We start from the raw sequence: 18,023 nt of genomic DNA, 5'->3' as shown, positions 1-18,023 counted from the left end.
TACAAAGTGGTATAAAAAAAAAAGAATTCTTAAGATGCAGAATTATTGCGCAAATGAATTAAGGCAATGTCATACGCTTCCTACTCGGCGTCTGGTGTGTAGCAGGTGATGAACAGAGCAGTTATTGTAGGATGTGACGTGGAGGCCATCTCCCTCCAGACATCATAGTATAAGCCTTGCAGGACGTCTGCGCGCATCTGTTGGGGGCTGGGGTGGGAGCGGTCCGTGTGTACATCGCCGTGAGTACACGCCTGCCACTCCTCTTTCAGGGAGATGGAGGCTGGGTCCCTTGAGCCTCCTCCCTCATGTCTTCTCTCCCTTCAGGTTAAAGTTAAACAGCAAGAGGAGCCAGCTGGTGAGAGAGCTGGAGGAAGCCACCAGACAGGTAGCAGCGCTGCACTCCCAGCTGAAAAGGTGAGCAGGAGGCGGCACAGTGGGTGTTCCCCGGGGCATGGCCAGATGCAGGCGTCCCCAGGTGGCCCAGCCCAGCCTCTGCCCTTCACATGTCCTCTTCAGTATGCACACTTAGAGGAACAGCAGGCAGATGGATGGTCTAGGGGACTTGGGCTGGGCCTGATGTGGCCGGGGGCAGGGTCCTTCCCCTCCCCAGACCGCAGCATCCTGTCCTTGTGACAGCACATAGAAGGGCCCCAGTCAGGTGCTCGTGTGTCTCATTCTGATCCCCGCCAGCCAACTTGCACACCACGGAGAGAACGGGCCTCGGGCCTGGGCCTCCGTGGGCACGGTGGCTGGAATTGTAGAATATTTCAGATATTTTTAACAGTTGTCTTCAGTTTGTAGTAAGTGGTACTGCTTTTCAGATTACACTTAGGATGTAAAGTTTCCTTTTAAGATAAATACGTGAACGTGTAAAAAATGAGTTGATTTGAAGAAAAATGTTAAGCATTATTTGGGGCTGAATTCAAATATAGTAAAATGCACAAATGGAATGCAGCTGGTGGAGGTGTGAGAAACAGAGAGGGAAAAGTGGGTTTTTAAGGCAGCTGGCTGGGGTTGGAATCCCAGCTCTGCCCCCCGCCTCCTGACGACGTGGCCTCGGGATATCGTCTTTAGCGAAATGGGGATGCTGGAGATTGTCAAGAGGGTCCAAAGAGATAATATGTTCTCAGAGCCCGCGGTGCTTTTCTATGCGCCAGGTGGGATGTGCCAAGCGGCCCACCCACTCTGTGTCTTCGCCCTCCTTCTCCCCTGGCCCAGCCTCTCAGGCAGCATGCAGAGCCTGTCCTCGGGCAGCAGCCCTGGATCCCTCACGTCCAGCCGGGGCTCCCTGGCCGCCTCCAGCCTGGACTCCTCCACCTCAGCCAGCTTCACTGACCTCTACTATGACCCCTTCGAGCAGCTGGACTCGGAACTGCAGAGCAAGGTGGAATTCCTGCTCCTGGAGGGGGCCACAGGCTTCCGGCCCTCGGGCTGCATCACCACCATCCACGAGGACGAGGTGGCCAAGACCCAGAAGGCAGAGGCGGGCGGCCGCCTGCAGGCTCTGCGCTCCGTGTCCGGCACCCCGAAGTCCATGACCTCCCTGTCCCCCCGCTCCTCGCTCTCGTCCCCCTCCCCGCCCTGCTCCCCTCTCATCGCTGACCCCCTCCTGGCTGGAGACACCTTCCTGAGCAATCTGGAGTTTGAAGACCCCGAGCTGAGTGCCACTCTCGGCGAACTGAGCCTTGGCAGCAGCACCCGGGAGAGGTACCGGCTGGAGGAACCAGGACCGGAGGGCAAGCAGTCGGGCCAAGGTAGAGGGCACCATGTCCGAGGGCGGGAGGCTCGAGGAGGGAGGAGGATGGTCTGAGTCCCAGACCCCAATGACAATTATCATAACTATGGGCAACTTTTACTGCTTTCTGTGTGCCAGCTCTTTACGTGGTATATCGATTTACCTATTCATTCAGTAGGAATTTATTACGTGTTTACTATGTTCTGGGTCCTGAGCTAAGGATTTTTCCATGGTGGATTCATTCAACAGATACTAAGTACGTACTGAAATGAAATGCCGGGTCCTGTGCTAAGGGATGTACGTGGATTCATTCATTTGTTCATTGAACAGATATGCCATGTGGGTTAGTCACAAGGATACAGTGTGGAGGATGACAAGGTCCCGGTTCCCAGGAAGCCTACATGCAATGAAGGCACAGACAGAACTGTACAACCAAACCGATAAAAGCACCAGGAAAAAAAGTAAAACGGGGGGTGTGGTGGAGCTTTTCAGGTTGGGGCTGCCAGTTCAGACTGAGTGGTGAAGGAAGGCAACACTTGAACGGAGGCTTGAACGGTGAGAAGGAGCCAGCCTTGGGAGAGGCAAGAGCAGACTCTCTGAGGCTGGAGCAAGGGGCTGCAAGAGGGGCCGGGGTGCCTTGCATCAGGCAGGGTACAGGTCCCGTCAGCCTGCGGGGCTACGGTCAGGAGTTTGCAGTTTATCCTAATTGTGGCACAGATCTGCGTGACTGAAGCCAGGGATGGATATGTGACTCCCATTCTGCACAGGGTCAGAAAGAACATTACGGCATGGACTGAGATTCAGGTCGGAAGCTTCAAAATGGGAGAGGATGTGGATGATGACAGCTAAGATTTATTAGGCGGAAAATCTTTATCTTTAGCAGCAATCGCATAATAAGTTGTGCTATTAATATTTATTGGTGGCGGGAGGGTATAGCTCAGTGGTGGAACACGTGTTTTGCATGCACAAGGTCCTGGGTTTATTCCCCAGTACCTCCATTTAAAAAATAAAATTAATTAATTAAAAAATAAAACCTAATTACCTTCCCCCTCCAAAAGAACAAAAAAAAATTTTTTTTTAACTGACTGGGGTGCATTATGTGGTGGGCAGTGTGCTTTCTGTGGTGAAATAGGTTTTTTCTATTATACTGATTTCACAGATGAGGAAACAGAGGTTCAGAGAGCTGCTATCACCTGCCCTAGGTCTCCCAGCCAACAAGTGGGGAAGTGAGGATTGGAATCTGGGTTTTTCCGCCCCCAGAACCCAACCTCTTTATTGTCACACTCCTCTCAGGACATGAAGCGGCTCTGTGTGTTTATTCCTGACATTCCTGGTGCTCGCTGGCCCCACCACACCTGTCTGGTGTGATGATCTAGACTGAGCTAGATGATTAATTGAGTCCAGGTGTGCAAGATACAGGCCCTCCTATGCATACTTACTCCTGCCAGTCCCACAACTGTGTGAGGTGGGTGCTATTTTTATCCTCAGACGAGAGGAGTGAGACACAGCAAGGGTAAGTGACTTGTCCAAGGACAGTGTCACTGCTGAGAAGCAGAAGAGTCAGGACTGGCTCCAGGACCACCTGCCCAGAGCCCGCACTGAGCCGTGGATTCCGTGAGGCCAGCTAGAAGTTCGACCCATCTCAGCCTTGAGGCTCCAGGAATGGGCAGGAGGGCCACTGCTGTGCCCAGAGCTATCTGTTCATTTGTGTGCGAGGGCCGGTGGGAGCAAATGGGGAATGCCGAGATTTCCTGGTTAATTAAAAGCTCCTCTGGATGAGCGCCAGCGATTTCCTTAGAAGAGGAGCCGAGAGATCCCTGGGGCTCCCTCATCGGGAAGAGAGTCTTGCCGAGCACTCTCAAACAAAAATAAAAACAGGCTTTCTCAAGTTTGCAGGTGGCAAACTTGAGAAAATTGTTCTCTAGAGAGGAGGGGGTGCAGGTGGAACCTCTAACGAGGCTCAGGAAGCATTCCCGGCGCTCCCTGTCTAAGGGCTTCCATAAGCTGGCTCAGGGGCGCTGGGACCCCAGCCGGGTGCAGGGAGCGACCCCCCCGCCCTCCCCCACAGTGTCCTGGGAGACCCGAGACCGCTCACGTCTCAGGTCGGGATTTCTTCACGCCGTCTCCAGAAGCCTTCCCCACAGCAAGCGATGCCAGGCTGAGCTCAGACACTAAGCAGGTTATGCGATTAGTGCCATTGTGCAGTCAGCAGACAAATTAATCTCCTTAAGTGGTTTAGTGGAGGGTGGAGAGGGATGGATCTGAAGGCAGGAGGTCCCCAGGGCTGCAGCCACAGATGTGGGACACGGGCTGGGAAAGCCACACCCAGGTGGCCCCTTGGCTTCTCCCAGGCTCATGGTCCCCATCCCTTCCCCAGCCTGCACTGCCCCCAGCCTCTTCCTCAGTCTGCACACGCCCTTGCCTGGCACAGAGCAGGTGCTCAGAAGTGCTGGCTGTGAGGCTGAAGCACCCGAATCCGTCCTTCCCCTGCTGTGCGGAGGTCAGGAACTGTCCCGTTCATCTTGGTAGCTCTGAACTTGGCAATGGACCTGGCACACCATCGGCATCCATTAGGGAAGGCGGGAATGTGCAGCACGGGCTGAATGCTAGGTCTGAGCTCCAAGCCAGAGACTCCTGAGGGGCTGCATCAAGGGCGGGGGAGATGAGCTGAGCTAGGAGTGGAATGGGCCGAGTTGGAAAGCCAGTACTTAAATCCTTCCCTTTCTCCCCCTCTTGCCCCTCCCAAGGGTCCAGGGGCTGTTATTTTGCCCAAGGTGTGTAGGGGTCGATCTAGAAGGCACCACCATAGTGATGGAAATGGTGTAGTAACAGGCTAGCGGCACTGACTTCTCTAGAGCACTTCCCCTGCGCCATTCTCTATACTAAGGATTTCTCTATAACGTCTCATGGAGTCTCCCAATAGCCCTAAAAGGTGGGCATTATTAGCCCCACTTTGCAGATGAGGAATCTGGGACTTGAGAGATGAAATCTGTGTCCCAGTGTCATGCAGTAGGTGAAGCTGAGATTTGAACCCAGGTGATTTGGCTTTGAAATCTTGGATGTTAAAGACAGAATCAAATGCTACCCTTTCACCCCCAAACTAGGTAGGACCTGGCTGTCACGTTCAGAGGTGGTTGGATTTTGCCAGGACCATCTTGGGATAGTAGGGGGATCAAAAGTATGTGTCGTGACAACAATATCTTCATTTGTAAACCCCGCCTTGCCGTCCTGCCTTTTTCCCTCTCTCCCTCAGTGGTGAATATGGCCCAGGGGTGCAGCCTGAAACTGGCCTGTGTCTCGGCTGCTGTGTCGGATGAATCTGTGGCCGGGGACAGTGGTGTGTATGAGGCTTCTGTGCAGAGGTGGGTCCCCGAGCCCCGGGAACTCTGAATACGCAGAGCCTGGGCCCCCTAGGTATGCAGGAGGTACCCATGGGAGGGAGGTGAAGATGCAGACAGCTCTATTCCTCCCGGGGCTGGAGGCGCTTCCCATCTGGGAGACTGCTAGTTCCAAGGTCACCGTCAAGGGTGTATGGCTAGGGGAGCGAGTGCTGGATAGAGAGCAGCCTCTGCTAGAGGGACCCAGAGCAGTGGTGGGCAGGCAGGGTCCTCAGGGAGGCTGAGCAGACCCAGACCTTCCTCCCTGAGGATCTGGCCACACCCGCCCAGAGAGAACCCCGTCTCTGGAAAATGCCTTTGGCCCCAGGTCACTGCATGGAGGCCTGAGCCTTTTGCTATCCCGTGTTGTCTTCCAGACTGGGTGCTTCAGAAGCCGCTGCTTTCGACAGTGACGAATCAGAAGTCGTGGGTGCAGCCCGGGTTCAGATCGCCCTGAAGTGAGTGGCAGGGAGGGCGGGGACAGAGGGGCGTGGTCTATGTAGGGGCTCTTCCTCATCTGCAGCATTGACCTTCAGGGCTGCCTAGGGAGCCAGCAGGACCCCCTGACAGCTGTGGGGCTCCCTGTGGGTGACTCTTCTCTGCCTCCCAGCTCCCCATTTCACAAAAGAGAAAAAACAAGGCTTGAAGACCTTGTAACTTGCCCCAACTCACTGCGCTGGCCAGCGGCACAGCCAGCGGGGACCGAGACCTCCTTCCTCTTGGTCTGTTTGGTCCTTATTGCTGTGGCTTTTGTCTTATCATCTCATCTGGACCAAAGTCAGCCCCAGATTTCTTGTTTTTGTCTTCTCTTGATGCGGGATGTCCTCAATATTTTTTTTTCCTAAATAGGAATTAATTGCCAACATTTAAATATCAGAAAATTTCATACAACCTCTGGCTTTCTTTAAAAATTCTGACAGCTCTCCCTGCATGGCAGCAAACACTGGGCCTGTCCTCTCCAGCTCACCACGGTCCCCAGAGCTGCCAGCAGCCACGTCTGTGATTCTTAAGGGAGGGAGAGATAAGGGTTCCTGATCGGTGCTCCATGTGCCCCTTTGCATTTCAGGTATGACGAGAAGAATAAGCAATTTGCAATATTAATCATGCAGCTGAGCAACCTTTCTGCACTGTTGCCGCACCAAGACCAGAAAGTGTGAGTATGCAGCTGACGGGGTGTGTGTTACCCTCTCCCCTGTCTGCGGCCATCCCGGGGGACGCTCTCCTGCTCTGTCCTGCTTCAGCCGTGGGCCCCAGGAAACCCGCGGTGGGTGTTTAGGGCGTATGACTGCGCTGCAGGTTCAGGGCCGCGTGGATGCGGGCACAGTGGCAAACACGCTCACTCTGGAGAGGAGCGCTCTAGACAGCTTTGACGTGTGCGTCCTGAGCCCCTGCCAGGTGCCAGCACTAAGAATGGGGTGGCAAACTCCTGCCTTTGAGCTTGAAGCCTCAAAAGGAAGATCACGGCCCCTTTCATTGGCTCCGAGCTTGAGTATTCCGTGCAGAAAGAGCCAGGTCTGCTGTTCTCAAGAGCCGACTCGCATCACTGTGCTTCTGTGGGCAGAGTGTGAGGGGCGTTACTGGCGGCTGATAATACAGCGAAGACCTGCCGGTCTGCCCGCCGGCTCTGCCCACTGCAGCCCGGGTTGTGTTTCATTGAGCTCACCTGCCTACATGTTTCTCCTTTACTAGAATGTAGGCCTTGAGTGTAGCAGCAGGAGCATCTATTTCTGTGATCTGCACCCCAGCCAGCATCTGTGGGTGCAACACATGGGAAGGAGGGAGGCAGGCCAGAGAGTGGGCAAAACAGAAGGAACACTGGACACTGGGGTTGTGTGCAGTCTTTTGCTGTTACATACAGTGCCGGGATAAACCACCTTCTCCGTGTCTCATTGGTACTGTGCAGCGGTGTTGGTGGAAGGATGCTCAGAAGCCAGCTGTCCGGGTCAAAGGGTAAACGCATGTGTAATTTTGTTAGGACTGGCATCTACCCCTCCGCAGGGGTTGCAGCATTTTGCCTTCCTACCAGCAGTGGTGTGAGGGTCCCTCAGTGTGACCCAGCAGCCTCGCTGATCCTCCTACACACAGAAGTTTACGCACCACGGGCCTCGGGTGCCCGTGCTTTGAGGGTCTAAGGACCGGGGGATTCAGGAGGAGGAAGAGCAGCGTGTTATCCTTGGGGCCCTTTGTGCTTCCCTCATGAACGACTGCATAACGACTGAGAAATCGCAGACCCTGGCCCGCTGCTGTCTCCTTGGGGATTTGCAGCAACTGGTCAGCCCAACACCTAAGCTGACCCGACCTGACCCAGGCTCTCCTGCATCTCTGTCCCTGTAGGAACATTCGTGCGGCTATCCTTCCCTGCTCCGAAAGCACCACCTGCCTGTTCCGGACCCGACCCCTGGACGCCTCGGACACGCTGCTGTTTAACGAGGTGTTCTGGGTGTCCATGTCCTATCCAGCCCTTCACCAGAAGACCTTAAGAGTCGATGTCTGTGCCACCGACAAGAGCCATTTGGAGGAGTGCCTGGTGAGGACTGTGTCTGTCTGTCTGTCCAGCCTTCTGTCCTTCTGGGGATTGGTCCACCTGACCCTTCAGGAAGAAGGCTTGGAGAAAACACAGGTTATCCTGGGTTCTGGGCCGGGGCTCTTCCAGGTGGACAGCATTCCCAGATTTACTAGGAGTGGGGAGTGGGGAGCTCCTTTTTCTGCTGTGGAATTGCAGGGCCACATCCCTGGTGCCTGAGGCTGAGTCCCCAGCCCTGCCCTTCCCCACCGTGTGGCCTGAGACTCTTTAATTCTGTCTCAGTTTCCTCATCTGTAAATCCAGCCAACACTGGCTACCTCCCAGATGGTCCTCTGAGGACCATGTGAAGCGCTGAAGCAGTGCTTCTCGAACGTTCACGTGCACACCAGTTGCCCGTTCTGCTGGTCCCCACAGCAAGGACGTAAAGCAATGAAGTGTCTGCACACAGTAGGTCTCGCCGGAAGTCACTCCCCATCCCTGTGCTGCTCAGCTGGGCACATAACAGCATCATCGCCATGTACGTGGTTATTGTTGTTATTATTACCAACGGTAATGCAATAACGTACGTCTATTGGATGCCGTTTATATGGTGAGCTCATCTCCTTGCCCATATTCTTTCTATGGATCCTCACTACAGCCTTATAAAATGGGTACTGTTATACCAGTGAGAAGATTGGGGTGCGACTGTCCCAAGGTCACAGTGGGGAAGTGGCAGGAGCAGAGTTAGGACCCAGGCAGGTCCACCTCTGAAGCCCACCCGAGTCAGCCCCCCTGGGTGCTTTCTCTGTGCCAGCACGGTGCTCGCTGGAGCCCACAGGTGGAAGGGAAGGTGACTGAAGCATTTGGCAAGCAGGTGGGTGGATGCTGAAGGCTGGAGCGGAAAGCTTTTCCCAGCCTGGGCTCCTCCAGTGAAGCGTGTCCTCAGCCCCGAGCGTTCCAAAATGAGGAGAGGCTCAGTCCTGTTTTCTTCTCCTAATTGGATGCCTTTTATTCCTCCCTCCTAATTGAAGCCTGGCCGTTGCTGGTTGCCATGGCAGCAGCCAAAGCGCTCATCCCGCCGTGGCTTGTCTCCATCCGTGGCCAACGGGAAGCCTACTTTCCCGGATCCCGTGGGGATGCAGAGTGTCAGGCTGTCGTGTTTTGTGGCTGGAGGAGGCAAGAAAGTGACACACGAGAAGAAGGGCTGTCAGCTCCCACGCAGGGTCTCCCGGCACTGCCGGCTTTGTGGAATCTCTGGTCTATTTTGAGCCATTTCACCAGCCAGGCAAGGACAATAGTACCCATCCTGAGCAGTGTCTGTGTGTCCAGTGCTGGGCTAAGAACTCTGCGTGCCGTATCTCATTTAATGCTCAGCTCAGCCCTAGGAAGCAACGTAAGAATTATCTCCACTTCTCCAGGCCCAGAAAGGCTCAATAACTGGCCCAGGTCACCCAGCGAGTAGGTGGACAAGTCTGGATTCAAACACAGAGTCCAGCTTTGTCACACATCACCATCGCCCTCTTCTACCTGGATTATGGGTTTGGATGACTAAAGGCGTGCCTCTGTCTGCACCTAGAGTCAACACCCGGGCCTCGGCCTGGCCCCCCAGGTCCTCCAGGATCTGCTCCTTGTTATCTCTCGGTCTGTCCCCGGGACTCTTCCTCCAGCCTCCTTGTGCCCCTTGACTACACCAGCACGCCCCCTCGTCCAGCCCTTTGCACTGCTGAACAGAACTTTCTCTTCCCAGCTATTAATGGGCAAATCTCACTCCCTTGCCTCCTTCTGATCTTGACCCAGATGTCACCTTCTCTGTGAGGACCTCCTTCCACCCTATTTATAATGACATTGTCCCCTCCCCTCTCTCATCCCCTCCTGTCCCCTTTCCCTGTGTGATTTCCTCTGCAGCTCTTTCCCTGACCCAACGTTTCTCTACATCATAGATATTAAGGTGCATGTGATTTTCACATTTGCTCATCTGTGAAATCAAGATGCAATGTACACAGGGTGGCAGGTCATAGTTTAATTGGCAACTATTTTTCTTTCTTAGTTGTGCATGAAATAATAGTACACTTTATAACTGATGGCATCTTAGACTCTGCAAAGCAGAATACAGAATTTTCTTATTGATTATCTGATTCCTCCAGACTGGCCTGTAAACTCATGAAGGCAGGGATTTTTCCTCTGCCTTCAGTCCTCCTGTATCCTCAGCCCCCAGAACAATGCCTGGCACGTAGAGTCTACTGGGCGAATGTGTGTTTGTTGAATGAATGAATGAAAAAAAATGCGTAAATGCCATCAACATAGGCATCCAGTTTACCAAGGTAGACCATATGCACACCTACCAGCCAGCCCAAAATAGACAGTGAATCTTGTTGAAATTAGCATAATCCAATGGCAGCATCGCCCCTGAAAGCCATCATTATATTCATTCCCCATTGCCCCTCAAACATGGCCTGACATATTCTCAACTGTGATGTACATTGTATTTGTCTGTCTCCCCAGGAGTCTGCGAAGGGCTCAAAGAACACTTATTAAATAAACCAATGAGTGATATATAAACGTATTTGTGTATATTTAAATTTATCTAGGTGCCTAAAATGTGCCAGGTATTTAGCTCCTGAAATGACTCTGCAGATAGGAGTTAACTTGCCTTGTTTTCTCCACCTACTCACCACTCTTCTCCTAGAGGTCACCTTTAGCCACACAATGGCTTCACACAGCCCCTGCCAGGCCCCGGTACATCCTGAGATGGGGAGAAACTGGAAGAAAGGATCCCAGGTGGATTGAAGAGTTCCCTCCTCATCCCAGGCCCCATCCTGAGCCATTGCATGGCCACGGACCCTGGTCACACGCAGGCTCCTGGTGTCTCCACCACCCACTGGCATAGCGCCCCCTGCGTGTGGGGACAGTGAGTGTACTAGACCCCAAACCTAGTCTGGACTCTGCAAAAGGGGGTGTGTTGAAATGTTAAGACCTCTGAGGAGTAATTCAAATTATTTCGTAGTTCTTTCCACAAAGGGTGAATGCTAAACATACAGTAAAAATATTAAGTCACTTGAAATAAATCCTCTCTCTCTGGGGCTATATTCAGTTAGGTGAATTGGTGGTAATTTGTTTTCATCTTAACAGATCCATTTACATTAGTCAGAGAAACTGTATGAAAAGTTTTACTGAGGGGAAATACTACTCCCCTCACCCCTCCCACCTCTCCTAGATAGGTAGCCACTTGGACTGGTTTTTCTTTGTATTTCTTATCTCTTGCTGCATATGTGATTATGTGATCATGTTCACTCTCCCTTGCACCTCAAATATGGTGCAAATACATATATATAGAGAGGATATATATGTCTATATACTTACCCTCTCTCCATTTCTTGGACAAAAAGTACTGCACTGTGTATTTGATTCCACACTATTCTCTCTTTTCTCTTAATAATATAGCCTGGAGAACTCTCCCCATCAGTACCTAGAGAGCTTCCTTATTTTTTTATACATAGGTATATAATATTCCACTGTATAGATATCTTATATTTTATTCCTCTAGCCCCTGTGGCTGGAGCTTGGTGTTGTTCAAAATCTTTTTCCTTGACATCATTCTTGGTAATGACTTTTTTGACTCTGACACCCAAAAGCAAAAATGAACAAGTGGAACTATATCAAACGAAAAAGCTTCTGCACAGCCAAGGGAATCATCCACAAAATGAAAAGGCAGCCTACTGAATGGGAGAGAATGTTTGCAAATCATGTATCTGATAAGGGGTTAGTATCCCAAATATGTAAAGAACCCACACAAGTCAATGCACAAATGCATTAGTGAGTGAGTTATTGGAAATGATTAACACCTGGCCCTTTCTTCCTTCCCGGAAGCTTCCACCTCACCTGGAGAGGTGTTTTCCATACCTCACCCAGAAGCCAAGTTCCCTGAACACCTTGTCACCCCCCCCCCCCCCCCACTTATGCTCTCGTTTTCTCCCGTCCTCAACAGGGAGGTGCCCAGATCAGCCTGGCTGAGGTCTGCCGGTCTGGGGAGAGGTCGACTCGCTGGTACAACCTCCTGAGCTACAAGTACTTGAAGAAACAGAGCAGGGAGCCCAAGTCAGCAGGAGCTTTGGCTGCTACCCCGGGGCCTGAAAGCACGGTGAGCCAGGCCACAGCTCCGTGCCCTTCTGCAAATGCAGCACCTGGCTGGATGGAAGGAAGAGCCTCTCCCAGAATTGGAGATGGCTGGGCATCTGAGGTGGAGTAGTTATTAGAAGGAACTGAGTCCCAGAGAGGTTAATTTCCTCAATTCACACAGGCTTCCTCACTGTAGACACCATTCAGGATAAATGCTCTTCCTCCAGGAAGCCTTCCCTGAATGCAACCTCCCCAGGCTAGCTTTGCCACCATTCCTCTGTTCCCAAACACCCAGTACTTATCTCTCTCACAGTCCTCAGATTGTCTTGTTGCTGATGGTTTATGGGATGGTCTCCCTTTACAACGCTATGATCTCCTTACATCCGGAGACCTGTAATTCTGTCTCACTCAAACACTAAACTTAGCCGGCTTCCAAACTCTACCCATGCATACAGAGGTTGTTCTCAGGGGAATGGTCAGTTAGAAGAACTAAGGACCGTATTTCCAATTTATGTGACTTTACGGCAAGACTGATTCTGGTCTTCGATTTTACCCTCCATTCACTGGGAGGGTCAGTCGCTCTGATTCCTGCCAGGTGGGGCTATGTCCACAGTGCCCAGATGGACGCATGTCTTTGTCTCCGCAGGATGCCGTGTCTGCTCTGTTGGAACAGACAGCCGTGGAGCTGGAGAAGAGGCAGGAGGGAAGGAACAGCACACAGACCCTGGAAGACAGCTGGTAAGTGAGGGCTCCCCTGGGAACTGATGTGGCTTGGACCTGGGCCCAGGGATGAGATCCCCAAACACCAGGGCAACCAAGAGGAGTGTTCTCCTGTGAGTGTTTGTCTTGATGCACTTACATTTATTTTGGTTTTTAAAAAAAAAAATTAAGAAGCTTTATGAGACTAAAACTGGAAAATAAATACAATCTGCTAAAAATCGAAGATTCCTCAGTAAGGAATTGCATTTGACTGCTGGGAATAGAAAGCAGAAATAATAGACTTAAATAAGACAGAGATTTATTTCTTTATTACTTAAAAAGAAGAACGGGAGAAGAGAATCCAAGGCTCGTCTGTCAGCCCTGTAATATTACTGGGAACCCAGGCTCTTTCTCTCATTCTGCTTTGCTGTCCTTACTGCGTGACCCCCATCATCAAGGCTGCTAAGCCCAGAATGGCTGCCGAGTCACCAGCCATCAGTCAGGCATCAGGAAAGAGGAGAGACAACAGAGTGTGCCTGCGTGCCTTTAACCCAAGGAGCACTCCTGCAAGCCCCACCCAGCAATTTCTATTTGCTTTTCATTGGCCGAGCTTACTTCTTGGCCCACCTGACTGCAAGGGAAACTGGAAAGTGAGTCCTCTTAGTTGGTACAAAAATCAGAATTCTGTGACTCAGGAAGAAAGTAGGAATGGATTAGTCCATGAGTCAAAGCTGCCTTAGAAGGTAACTGTGGAAGATTAAATGTAATGAAAATACAAAAAGAGTGTTAAAGTCGAGCTGGGTGCATTGCTTGCCAAGGTTCTAAAGCTAAGGTCTTTTCTCCTGTTGTTAAAAAGGCAGGTTGGTGAGGGTTTCAGCAGAATTCAAAATATGCTGCTGCCCAAGAGAGACTCCCTCCATGATGGAAGCAGGTCTGAAGGGGAAGTGAGCGGGACACAGCCTTCTCACTGTATGATCGCGCTCTGCAGTCCCCTGTTTACCGACAGAAGGCCCGCATCACACACTTCAGGAAACAGTGATGCAGACTAGGGTTCAAATCCTAGCTTTTCTGTGTAACCTTAGGCAGAGCATTTTTTAACTTTTTATTGCAACATAACATACATACGGAAAACTTCACATCAGCTCAGTGGATTTTCAGAAACCAAACTCCCCGTGAATGCAGCACCCAAATCGAGGGGCAGACCATCACCAGCTGCCCGGAAGCCCGCACCATGCTTCCTCCCACTCGCTGCCCTGCCCCTTAGGAGCAAACACTGTCAGGCAAGTCCTTCTGACCTGGTCTGATCCTCCGCTGAGAAGTGGGGACATCCCACTGACTGTGCGGGGTGATCCGAAGGGACTGAGGGAAAAGCCAGTGAGGAAGTTGTGCAAAGCTCGTGGTAGGTGCTCAAGCGACAGTAGACATTCTTACCAGGGAGACGTGGAGGAGCGTTGCCGACGACCTGCTGTGAGGGGAGCCCAGCCTCTGAACCTCGACACTTAGGAGGAAATGTCTTTGGACTGGAATGCGTGTGCTCTGAATTCAGACAGATGCGGGCTTGGAGTCTCGCTCAGCCAACTCCCTGTGGGATCCTAGGTCTGGGTGAGCCCTGAGCATCAGGAGGTGTAAACGCTTCCTGGGTGCTTCTAACATGAAGCCTGGTTTGGGAACCTGACTCCAACCCTTGTTTCCCCATCTGTGAGATACAGATGTAAGGAATAGCCTCCACACCTGGGGTATTTTGGAGACTGAAAAAAATATGCATGGTAAGCACTTAACACAGACCCAGACCTACAGGAAGTACTCAGTGACTCTTCTGTGTTACTCTGTTCCAGCTCCAAAGTATACCTTTGGCCTCGGAAGGGGTCTTTCCTTAGCGCATGTGTTCTGCAAAGGGCCGGGTAGAAAATGCCTGCTTTTGGGGCCGTGCGGATTCTGTCCCATCCACTCAGCGCTGCTGTCGCCGTGTGAAGGCGGCCGCGGATGGTGCACACACCGCCCACCGGGACTCTGTCCCTGAAACTTGGTTTATGGACACCGAAATCTGAATTGCACATAATTTGCACATGTCATGACAAGTCATTCTCTTTTTGATTTTTTTTTCAGCCATTTAAAAATATAAAAGCCATTCGTAGCCTGCACCTTGGACTGTCTAAAAACTGGCAGGAGATTGGATTTGGCCCCCGGGTGACCCCCTCTATTATTCTTTTACTGTTTATTCCTCCATGTTGATAAAGAATAGGGCAGTGTTCCTGAATTTTTGTATGTTCGTTTGTTTTAGGGTTTTCTCTAAATCGTCTCAATTTCTCTCTTTCCCTCTGTCCCTTCCTGTCTCTCTCTCCCCACTCTGTTTCCCTTTCCCTCCCTCCCGCCTCCTCCTCTCTCTCCCTCTCTCTCCCTCTCTCCCTCTCTCCCTTCTTTCCTGCCTCCCTCTTCCCTCCTCTCTACTTCTCTCTCCCTCCATCTCCCTCTCTTTCCCTCTCTCTGGCGCACTGCAGAGGTCTGGTGCCGGAAATAGGCCCAGGACCTGTCTGCCCAAACCCTGGCACAAGATCAGTGGTTTCCGCCAGATTCCAAGCTTGTGCTGAGACTTTTCACATCATCTCCTAGCAACCGCCTTCTGTTCTCTCTCCCTTTGTGGCCCCCTCTCCCCTACCCTTTGCCATTCAAACTTCCCTAGACACTGACTTACAAAGAGGGCTGGGAATCCCTGGGGTGAATCCATCTGCAGTCCCTCCCCCCAGCCTGGAGGCTTCCTTTCGTCCCGGAATGTTAACTAGCTCTGTGGTGCCGGCTCAGCCCTGGAGTCCAGTATGGAGGGCTCCAAAGACTGACTCCCATCTCCCCTGCACCCAAGACCCAAGGGAGGGGGGGTGCCTTTGTTACTCCCTCCTTTTATTTGTTTAGGTTTCTTTAGTGCATTTACTCAGAGGACTGGATCTTTTTTAAAATCCACAGGCAAAACGAAACTCTTAGAGCATTAGGAAATATAGGAGAATATCATCACAAACACTGCTAAAGTGATAACCCTTGCCTTTGCATCCTTGGCAGCTTATGTGTGTGTGTGTCGAGGACAGAGGCTGAGAAGTGCTTTGCTGGGTCCCAGGGCATGTGTGTTTTATATTTTATTAGGCCTTACAGAATCATTCTCAGATAAGAGTGTACTTTTAGTAAAAGCTCTCACCAGCAGGGATCGAGAGTTACCCCCACACCGACAACCTGACAGTCAACATCATCAAACAGCGGGACTTCATAAAGAATATGTACTGGTTTTATTTTAGCAAATACTGCTAAACTGACTTCAGAGAGTAAATTGGCTGCTCTAATTAACACTCCCCACAGGGGTATGTGCCTTTTTCCCAAACCCTCATCAGCACTTGATATTATCACATACATATGTATTATTTTTATTTATTATTATTATTTTGGCCACTTTGCCAAAGGGTGAAAAGATATTTTTCTCTTTACAATGGGGTTTTTTTTTTTTCTTCCTGGAAAATATTTAGATCAGCTTCTCAGTCACAAAAGAAGAGACTTCCCTTGCGGTTGAGCGCTTAGCAGAGCTGGAGAAACTCGGGTTGGAAACCTGGCTGTCCCGCCTAGCGGCCGGTGACACTGGACAAGCCCCGTCCACTGTCTGGTCCTCAGCTTTTGAATCTGTAAAATGGAGCCGAGAGTCGCTTTCGGCGTGGTTGTAAGGCCTCAGCACGGCACCTGGAGCTCCCCAAGCCCCCCCATCACTGCTGATTCACGTGGCATCTGCAGAATCCTCACGGGGCACTCCCCGCGAGTGCCCACGTTTAAAGGCTCTTCTCCACGTGGACCAAGAGGCTGAGGGAGCAAAGGAGGGCGGGCAGAGGCCCCTCCATAGCAAGAGCCCCCATCTAAGTGCGAGGAAGGTTTTCATCACTGGGCTGGGGATAGACAGAGAGCCAAGATCTGTTCTCCCTGTTGGGGAAATCCTAAGGGAGATTTGATGTTTACCCACAGTCTCCCTGAGCCAACTAACTAGATGTCAGATTCTCTGCTTTGGGCTGGAATTCCTTCAGCTCAGTATGGCAGTACTGTCTCCTGCTGATCAGAAGCCTGGCGGTTATGTATGTCTTTAGAAAGTAAAGATGGGAATAGAGATCAATGACTGATTAATAAATGCAGCCCCTGGTCACACCAACTCCTTCCAACCCTGAAGTCCGAGGGGAAAGGATGGTTATGAAGAGTGTCATCAAAAATAACGTTTCTTCAACAAATGATGCTGGAACCCCACTGGATATCTGTATAGAAAAAAGTAGTCTTTGAGCACCATGTACAAATTTTAATCTGAAATGGATCATAGAGCTAAATATAAAAGTTGAAACTGGAAAACTCCTAGAAGAAATTACAGGAGAAAGTCTTTGCAATTTGGGGATGGGGAAAGATGTCTTAGGTACAACACAAAAAGCACAAACCATTAAAGAGAAAAACTGATGAACTGGACATTATCACAACCAAAAGCTTCCGTTCTTGGGAAGACACCATTTGGAAAAGAAAAAGGCAAGCCACAGACGTGGAGAAAATATTTGCAAAGGATTGATATCTAGACTATATCATGAACTCTTACAACTCAGTAATAAAGAGACAACCCAGTTTTTAAATGGGCTAAAAATTCTAGCAGACACCTTGCAAAAGAAAATATGAATGGCCAAAAAATGCAGGAAAATATTCTCAACGGGAAAGTGCACATTAAGGCCGCAAGGAGATATGAATACACACCCGGCTGAATGACTAAATTTAAAGACTGGCAGTGCCAAGTGTAGATGAGGAACTGGAATTCTCATAGCATTTCTGGTGGGAACGTAAAACGGCACAACCATGTTGGAAGACCAGTTTATCAGTTTCTTAAAAGGATAAACTTATTGTATGACCCAGCAATTCTACTTTGAGATAAATATATATATATATATATAAAACAGTCTGAATTCTTTCCTCCCAAAATTCATATATTGAAGCTCTGACCTCAGGACCTCAGGATGTGACTGTATTTGAAGACAGGGTCTTTAAAGAGCTGATCCAGTTAACATGGGGCAGTTAGTGTTAGGGTGGGCCCTAATCCGATATGACTGGTGTCCTTGGAAGAAGAGGAAATTTGGACACACAGAGAGACCCCAGGGATGCACACACAGAGGAAAAAAAACCATATGAGGGCAAAGCAAGAAGGTGGCCATCTGCAAGCCACCAACAGAGAGCCCTCAAGAGGACACCAAACCTGCAACACTTTGACCTTGGACTTTTAGCCCCCAGAACAGTGAGAAAAAAACTTCTGTCGTTTGAACCACCCAGTCTGTGGTATTATGTTAATGGCAGCCCCAGCAAACGAATACAGTGTCCAAGAGAAATGAAATCCTGTGTCTCCACAGACTTGTAGGTGAATGTCAATAGAAGCTTTATTCGTACTTGCTAAGAAATGGAAACAAACCAAATGTTTATCACCTGATACACAGCTAAACACAGTGCAGTGTCTCCATCCAATGCAATATTACTCAACAGTAGGAAGGAGTGAACGATGGGTAACATGCACCGCCATGGACAAATCTCAGAGACATTATGCTGAGAGAAT

General features: G+C 50.6%; 1 protein-coding gene across 1 annotated transcript in view; it reads left to right on the top strand.

Moving 5' to 3' along the window:
- The window catches only part of WWC1 (WW and C2 domain containing 1), a 131,578-nt gene that overhangs the window by 98,284 nt on the left and 15,271 nt on the right, over nt 1–18,023 (top strand). Inside the window, exons 10-17 of the mRNA XM_032465126.1 lie at nt 325–414; nt 1,219–1,754; nt 4,989–5,097; nt 5,490–5,570; nt 6,179–6,265; nt 7,447–7,639; nt 11,601–11,753; nt 12,378–12,469. Coding sequence (XP_032321017.1) covers nt 325–414; nt 1,219–1,754; nt 4,989–5,097; nt 5,490–5,570; nt 6,179–6,265; nt 7,447–7,639; nt 11,601–11,753; nt 12,378–12,469 — 1,341 coding nt within the window. The remainder of the gene's footprint in view (nt 1–324; nt 415–1,218; nt 1,755–4,988; nt 5,098–5,489; nt 5,571–6,178; nt 6,266–7,446; nt 7,640–11,600; nt 11,754–12,377; nt 12,470–18,023) is intronic.

Source organism: Camelus ferus, chromosome 22 (genome assembly GCF_009834535.1).
Source record: "Camelus ferus isolate YT-003-E chromosome 22, BCGSAC_Cfer_1.0, whole genome shotgun sequence".
Classification (NCBI taxonomy): Eukaryota; Metazoa; Chordata; class Mammalia; order Artiodactyla; family Camelidae; genus Camelus; species Camelus ferus.
This window is presented reverse-complemented; position numbering and strand designations above follow the sequence as displayed.